This window comes from Schistocerca cancellata, chromosome 3 (genome assembly GCF_023864275.1).
Source record: "Schistocerca cancellata isolate TAMUIC-IGC-003103 chromosome 3, iqSchCanc2.1, whole genome shotgun sequence".
Classification (NCBI taxonomy): Eukaryota; Metazoa; Arthropoda; class Insecta; order Orthoptera; family Acrididae; genus Schistocerca; species Schistocerca cancellata.
Genome location: NC_064628.1, coordinates 248,498,639 through 248,507,445, shown reverse-complemented (window position 1 = coordinate 248,507,445; position 8,807 = coordinate 248,498,639). Strand labels below are relative to the sequence as shown.

Below are 8,807 nucleotides of genomic sequence, written 5' to 3'. Positions count from 1 at the left end.
CTCAGTCCAATTTCGCCACTTTCCCGGATGATGATGAAATGATGAGAACAACACAAACACCCAGCCATCTCGAGGCAGGTGAAAATCCCTGACCCCGCCGGGAATCGAACCCGGGACCCCGTGCTCGGGAAGCAAGAACGCTACCGCGAGACCACGAGCGGCGGACAAATGATATTTTGAGGGTGATCACATGGTTACTAATCTAACCACCGATACAAATCATCATCAATTTTATTTCATTAGCTCCTTTTCTACATTTTACTCTGTGAATAAAAGAAACCTTTATATATAACACAGTACTAGCAGAATTCTCTAATTAAACACAAATCTCAGTTTGCACAAAGTGTGGCTGCTTCAGTTTCACAGATGGAAGGGCTGTCACAAAGTATCACTTAAAACAATTAATATAACAATGATGTGTGGAATTAATACACAAATATTCTCCAACAACTACTTCTCACATGATATTTCTTATTCCAAATAAATCCAGAAAATTTTATAAATTATTGTCTATTGAAACAAACTGATCTGTAATGAAAACTGTTGCCAATGTTCTCTGACCATGGCATGAAATCAAGATCTACGTTGCCTCTTTTCTGAAGATCCCTCGTGGTTTTCTATTGATTTTCTCTTTCTTAATTTTGAGTCAGACTGTTCATCATTGTAGGTTGGGTGTCTTTTATCTTCAGATTTTCTGTTTTCATGATAATGTTTTGACTTTGATTTTCCTTTTGAGTTTTCTTCTGCTTCACTTTCACTACTACTGTCTTCACTACTACTGCTTGAGCTTGAGGTAGAAGATGACGATTGTTCGCTATGGTTGTGCTGCTTTTTCTTCTGTTTCTTCTTGTCTTTATCAGTATGTTTCTTGCTTGATGTTTTCTTTGATTTCTTTTTCTTGTTCTTGTGCTTTTGTTCTCCATCTGAATTAGAACTGTCTGTATTATCCTCTTTCTTGTGTTTTGAATGGCTTTTGTGTTTCTTCCTCTTTTCCTTTGAATGTCCGTTTTCCATTTTTTCCAATTTAAGTAAAGCTCTGAAAACATAAAAAAAAGAGCTACAGAAACACCATACTTAACAATTAAAATGCAGCACTGGAAATTATGAAACAACTCTTTACATAGTCAATCAGCAGTAATGACTGTAACTGGATGTCATTGAGTATACTCCCTCCTCCTCTTTTCCACACACACACACACACACACACACACACACACACACACACACACACACACACAGAGAGAGAGAGAGAGAGAGAGAGAGAGAGAGAGAGAGAGAGAGAATTTTAAAACACATCTATCAGTCTTACTTCTTCCTTTCTTGCCAACTCATCTGTGTACCCATATTCTAGATTCATCTTTCAGCACACAAAATTGTGGTTTAAATCAGCTTTTGGCATATTACCGTATGCCAATGTCCAACAATAAAATCTTATTTTCTGAAAGAAACCTATCATAATGAAAATAATTGTCTACAATTAATGCTTCAGTTCACTAGCAGATTTAGCCATAACAATTCATTGTTAAAAAGACTGATTAAGCCTCGTGTGTCTGTCACTGATGATAAATATTCTTTTACTGAATATCATACCAGTCTAATCATAGCTGCTCCAACAACTGGGTGTTTAAAATTACACTTAAGGAAAGTTACTTTATAATGAGAACCAAGAAGACATTTTTTGGTACACTATTGGCAGTACCTTCAGAAAGACCAAAGAAAAGGCATCTGGTGACTCTTAGGAAAGACATACAGTATTTTTCCTCAGAGGTTTCCTTTGTGGGGAACCACTGTCGTGAAGAACTTATTGAAAGAAATTTCCACCACATGACTGTAAATTACTACTTATTTATTTCACACAATCATGATCTTGGCTTTATAGCTATTCTCAAGTGAAAGCTGAAATGTCACAAAATGTTGTACATGCCTAAATTACATGTCATCATCAAAATAACATTTATTATCTGCTCTTATACACCAGTCACCGTATTACAGGATACGAGTACATATCAAAGATACCAAATAAGACTGACACTGTGCACAGTAAACAAACACTGTCAAACTGTAATGTGTATCTGTCAGCCAATACATTGTTATGACCTGCATTAATCATGTCCTTACATCAACTGATAGAATTTGTCAAAACAACCTAAGATTTTCTTATCACGATTTCTGCAACAAGTAACCAAATTGATTTGAATTACCTTAGTGAACATCCTTGTCTCTCAGTAAATTACAGAGAATTCTGTTTTCATTTCAGTACCCTAACTAAAAATATTTTATTACTTTTCAGGGGCTATCAGCTGCTAATTTGTTTACTTCATCATCATTTCCTTCAAAAACAAACTTCTGAATCCTTAAGACATTTCTTCTCCTGTCAAATGTAGAGCCATCTGTGAAAGCAGCCATGTCATATCAGCTGTGCTGCTAATATTATCCAGCATTCAACTCGAGTATGACAACTAAACAGCTGCCTAACTACATGAGTGACCATCGACAAACTGTAGCTAACTAGAAACTCTACCATCCACTTGATCAACAAGTTGCAAATTGCTACATGCTTCATCAATGGCTTCAGCAGCTATTCAGTACCTGTACTATTTGGGTTTCTACCCTACACTTCTTGTTAGCCTGAGCACCCACTCATTAAACAGGTGCAAAAACTGATGTGTGAGTTTCTTCCAATTGTATTATCATAGCTGTACAGGTGTGTCCGTATGGCTTAGAGGAGCCATATGAGATGTATATGGATAAAAATACGTACCAAAGTCAAATTTTACAATTAACTAACTAGGTTGAAACTGCAGAGAGGGTATAATGCCTTGGTCTACACACAGTGCACATAGCTGTCATTTTAATTCATTGATACACATGTAACACTGTAAAATATGTCTCCAAATTTATTATAACCAATTAAATACACTTTTAGTACTTGGTTAAAGTACATAAGCATCCACATTTTAGCAGTCACACCAAAGTTCACAGCTGCTGCTGATGTATGAAAACAAATACACTATGTGATCAAAAGTATCCAAACACCTGGCTGAAAATGACTTAGAAGTTCGTGGAATTCAATATGGTGTTGGCCCACTCTCAGGCTTGATGACAGCTTCCACTCTCGCAGGCATACGTTCAATCAGGTTTCTTGGGGACTGGCAGCCCATTCTTCATGGAGTGCTGCACTGAGGAGAGGTATCGATGTCAGATGGTGAGGCCTGGCATAAAGTCGACATTCCAAAACACCCCAAAGGTGTTCTATAGGATTCAAGTCAGGACTCTGTGCAGGCCAGTCCATTACAGGGATGTTACTGTCATTAACCACTCCACCACAGGCCATGCATTATGAATAGGTGCTTGATTGTGTTGAAAGATTCAATCGCCATCTCCGAATTTCTCTTCAACAGTGCTTAAAACATCAGTGTAGGCCTGTGCTGTGATAGAGCCATGCAAAACAACAAGAGGTGCAAGCCCCATCCATGAAACACACAACCACACCATAACACCACCGTCTCAGATTTTTACTGTTGGCAGTACTCATGCCGGCAGAGGACGTTCACCGGGCATTCGCCATACTCACACCCTGCCATCTGATTGCCACATTGTGTACCGTGATTCGTCACTCCACAAAATGTTTTTCCACTGGTCAATCGTCAATGTTTATGCTCCTTACACCACCGTGGCATCATTTGGCATTTACCAGCGTGATGTGTGGCTTATGAGCAGCCACTCGACCATAAAGTCCACGTTTTCTCACCTCCTGCCTAACTGTCATAATACTTGCAGTGGATTCTGATGCAGTCTGGAATTCCTGTGCTATCATCTGAATAGCTGCTGCCTATAACACATTACGACCCTCTTCAACTGTCGGCGGTGTCTGTCAGTCAACAGAACGAGGTCGGCCTGTACGCTTTTGTGCTGTATGTGTCCCTTCATGTTTCTTTACTATCACATCAGAAACAGTGGACCTACGGATGTTTACGAGTGCAGAAATTTTGCATACAGACATATGACACATGTGACACCCAATCACCTGACCGCGGTTTAAGCCACGAGTTCTGTGGAGCACCCCAATCTGCTTTCTCATGATGTTTAATGACTACTGAGGCCGCTGATGTGGAGTACCTGGCAGTAGGTGGCAGCAAAAAGCAGCTAACATGAAAAACATATGTTTTTGGGAGTGTCTGGATACTTTTGATCACATAGTGTACTTAGTCAGGTGGGTTAATATATTACACAGACAGCAGTAAGAAAAATCTTACAATTCTAAATTCAATGATCAATTTTCACCCTGCATTTGGAACACAACTTAATGCTATCAGCAAAGTAACTCGATATTTCTTACCTCAAAAGCTTTTTCTTCTGCTTTTTTGACAGGGATTTCAGCATCTCAACATCTGATGCCTTCAGCTTATCGTCATCTGACTCCACTTTCACTGACCTCTGGAAACAAAAGCCATAACGGTAATGTAAAAATATAAATTTTATCTCATTTGGAAATCTAGTAATAATATGTAGGGGTTTCCAGTAATGACTAATTTCAAATTTTCTTCTACAACTAAATACTTTATTCAACAAATGATATGAAAAGAACCACAGCTTTTATCTGGTTGAGGCACACAGTGTTGCAGCTTCAATCGCCTACTCTAAAGGAGACTTACCAGATGAGATGAGAAGGAAAGTATGTCCTCCTCATCCCGTCTGGTAAGTCTCCCCTGACTCACAGCTCTGGGTGACTTTCCCGAAATCCACCCTTCTCCTAGACCTCTCAAATTCTTTTCTTTCACCCCTCTTCCCTCCCCTACAATCCTTCTGTCTGAAGAGGGAGCCACTGGCTTTGGAAATTTCTCTAATTATAATCTTTTGTGTGTGTGTTCCGCTGCTGCTTGGTGAGAAGAGTTTTTTATCTATCCGGTTACCTTGTTTTGTCAAAAATTGATTGCTTTTGCTGTTACATCAACCAATGAAGATGTTTGAAACTAATTACGTATTAAGTATTTTTTCAGATAATGGTAAACAGATTGCCCTTACATCCTCTTAACCAGGTTTAAACTTTGCTGGATGCTTCATCAGTTTCCACGTTTTGCTACAAATTATTAACATCACCAGCAAATACATGCAAAAGAGTGGAAATTTTGCTACACATGCGCACACGCACACACCTACTTTGCGCTGGATGTTGTGTCCAGCCCCAACTTTCCTTACTGTATTTATAATCTAAACGGTAATATCTTTCAGAGACATAATGAAGTTTAAAACAACAATGAAAATTCCTGGATGGAGCAATATTTACAATAACGGAAAGGCAATCAATCACCTACAGCAGGCCGCTGCATGGAGCACAGAAACACATAGCAGGAAAAAGCATTTACACTGTAATCCATTCATCATAAGAATAAACCTGATGTAAATGAACACAAACACAATGAATGGTCAGTAGCCGCAGCACACTTACACTGGTATTGTTATGCTCTTGGAAGTAGGTCCTACTTATGTATTAGATATTACTAAGTTATAAATAAAATAGAAAGAAACATTCCACATGGGAAAAATATATTAAAAACAGAGATTCCATGACTTACCAAACGGGAAAGTGCTGGTAGATAGGCACAATAAAAAACACACAAACACACACACAAAATTTCGAGCTTTCGCAACCCCCAGTTGCTTCGTCAGGAAAGAGGGAAGGAGAGGGAAAGATGAAAGGATGTGGGTTTTAAGGGAGAGGGTAAGGAGTCATTCCAATCCCGGGAGCGGAAAGACTTACTTTAGGGGGAAAAAAGGACAGGTATACACTCGCACACACACACATACCCATCCACACATATACAGACACAAGCAGACATATTTAAAGGCAAAGAGTTTGGGCAGAGATGTCAGTCGAGGTGGAAGTGCACAGGCAAAGATGTTGAATGACAGGTGAGGTATGAGTGGCGGCAACTTGAAATTAGCGGAGATTGAGGCCTGGTGGATAACGGGAAGAGAGGATATATTGAAGGGCAAGTTCCCATCTCCGGAGTTCGGATAGGTTGGTGTTAGTGGGAAGTATCCAGATAACCCGGACGATGTAACACTGTGCCAAGATGTGCTGGCTGTGCACCAAGGCATGTTTAGCCACTGGGTGATCCTCATTACCAACAAACACTGTCTGCCTGTGTCCATCCATGCGAATGGACAGTTTGTTGCTGGTCATTCCCACATAGAAAGCGTCACAGTGTAGGCAGGTCAGTTGGTAAATCACGGGAGTGCTTTCACACGTGGCTCTGCCTTTGACCGTGTACACCTTCCGGGTTACAGGACTGGAGTAGGTGGTGGTGGGAGGGTGCATGGGACAGGTTTTACACCGGGGGCGGTTACAAGGGTAGGAGCCAGAGGGTAGGGAAGGTGGTTTGGGGATTTCATAGGGATGAACCAAGAGGTTACGAAGGTTAGGTGGATGGCGAAAAGACACTCTTGGGGAGGATTTCATGAAGGATGGATCTCATTTCGGGGCAGGATTTGAGGAAGTCATATTCCTGCTGGAGAGCCACATTCAGAGTCTGATCCAGTCCCGGGAAGTATCCTGTCACAAGTGGGGAACTTTTGGGGTTCTTCTGTGAGAGGTTCTGGGTTTGAGGGGATGAGGAAGTGGCTCTGGTTATTTGCTTCTGTACCAGGTCGGGAGGGTAGTTGCAGGATGCGAAAGCTGTTGTCAGGTTGTTGGTGTAATGGTTCAGGGATTCAGAACTGGAGCAGATTTGTTTGCCACGAAGGCCTAGGCTGTAGCTTCTTCACTTTTGAAGGCCAGACATACCAACAATTAAAGGGAACAGCCATGGGTACCAGGATGGCCCCCTCGTATGCCAACCTATTTATGGGTCGCTTAGAGGAAGCCTTCTTGGTTACCCAAGCCTGCCAACCCAAAGTTTGGTACAGATTTATTGATGACATCTTCATGATCTGGACTCACAGTGAAGAAGAACTCCAGAATTTCCTCTCCAACCTCAACTCCTTTGGTTCCATCAGATTTACCTGGTCCTACTCCAAATCCCATGCCACTTTCCTTCACGTTGACCTCCATCTGTCCAATGGCCAGCTTCACACATCCGTCCACATCAAACCCATCAACAAGCAACAGTACCTCCATTATAACAACTGCCACCCATTCCATATCAAACGGTCCCTTCGCTACAGCCTAGGCCTTCGTGGCGAACGAATCTGCTCCAGACCTGAATCCCTGAACCATTACACCAACAACCTGAAAACAGCTTTCGCATCCTGCAACTACCCTCCCGACCTGGTACAGAAGCAAATAACCAGAGCCACTTCCTCATCCCCTCAAACCCAGAACCTCTCACAGAAGAACCCCAAAAGTGCCCCACTTGTGACAGGATACTTCCCGGGACTGGATCAGACTCTGAATGTGGCTCTCCAGCAGGAATACGACTTCCTCAAATCCTGCCCCGAAATGAGATCCATCCTTCATGAAATCCTCCCCAAGAGTGTCTTTCCGCCGTCCACCTAACCTTCGTAACCTCTTGGTTCATCCCTATGAAATCCCCAAACCACCTTCCCTACCCTCTGGCTCCTACCCTTGTAACCGCCCCCGGTGTAAAACCTGTCCCATGCACCTTCCCAACACCACCACCTACTCCAGTCCTGTAACCCGGAAGGTGTACACGGTCAAAGGCAGAGCCACGTGTGAAAGCACCCACGTGATTTACCAACTGACCTGCCTACACTGTGACGCTTTCTATGTGGGAATGACAAGCAACAAACCGTCCATTCGCATGGAAGGACACAGGCAGACAGTGTTTGTTGGTAATGAGGATCACCCTGTGGCTAAACATGCCTTGGTGCACAGCCAGCACATCTTGCCACAGTGTTACACCGTCCGGGTTATCTGGATACTTCCCACTAACACCAACCTATCCGAACTCCGGAGATGGGAACTTGCCCTTCAATATATCCTCTCTTCCCGTTATCCACTAGGCCTCAATCTCCGCTAATTTCAAATTGCCGCCACTCATACCTCACCTGTTATTCAACAACATCTTTGCCTGTGCACTTCCGCCTCGACTGACATCTCTGCCCAAGCTCTTTGTCTTTAAATATGTCTGCTTGTGTCTGTATATGCGTGGATGGATATGTGTGTGTGTGTGCGCGCGCGAGTGTATACCTGTCCTTCTTTCCCCCTAAGGTAAGTCTTTCCACTCCCGGGATTGGAATGACTCCTTACCCTCTCCCTTAAAACCCACATCCTTTCATCTTTCCTCTCCTTCCCTCTTTCCTGACGAAGCAACCGGGGGCTGCGAAAGCTCGAAATTTTGTGTGTGTGTTTGTGTGTTTTTTATTTTACCTATCTACCAGCGCTTTCCCGTTTGGTAAGTCATATTACTAAGTTACGTTAAGTGAAACTTAAATATATTCAAATGTATTAATAGCCATCAACATTTTCTTAATCACACTTTAGCTATGTAGTTTTTATTTCAAAAATCACATATAGTCACAGTCTCTGCAGCTTTGTGCTCTGATTGTCACACTGTTAATGCGCAGTATGAAAATGGCTGAGGCTGCTTTCTGTTCTATAGTGAAACACATGTGTGGAACATGGTTAGAAAGTGCCGAGAAATAGGTTGTGTTCTTAATGTTTTTCACAAATTTACAGATATAATCGCTTTGAAGTTTTCCCAGTGCTGTATATAATGCAGTTGATACACAAATCCACAACGAATGTGTAGTGCTGTCGGTAGCATAATGGAATGTGAACCAACTGCAGTTGTTCAGGTGTTGGTTCAAATCTCCCCAGTAACATTTTTTTTTCTCATTCAATT

The 8,807-nt window shown here is 41.9% G+C and overlaps 1 protein-coding gene across 1 annotated transcript in view; it reads right to left on the bottom strand.

The window, feature by feature from the left end:
- Window positions 1–213: 213 nt before the first annotated feature.
- The window catches only part of LOC126174881 (corepressor interacting with RBPJ 1), a 91,945-nt gene continuing 83,351 nt past the window's right edge, over window positions 214–8,807 (bottom strand). Inside the window, exons 6-7 of the mRNA XM_049921299.1 lie at window positions 4,340–4,437; window positions 214–1,036 (exon numbers count right to left, since the gene is read on the bottom strand). Coding sequence (XP_049777256.1) covers window positions 574–1,036; window positions 4,340–4,437 — 561 coding nt within the window. The 3' untranslated portion in view covers window positions 214–573. The remainder of the gene's footprint in view (window positions 1,037–4,339; window positions 4,438–8,807) is intronic.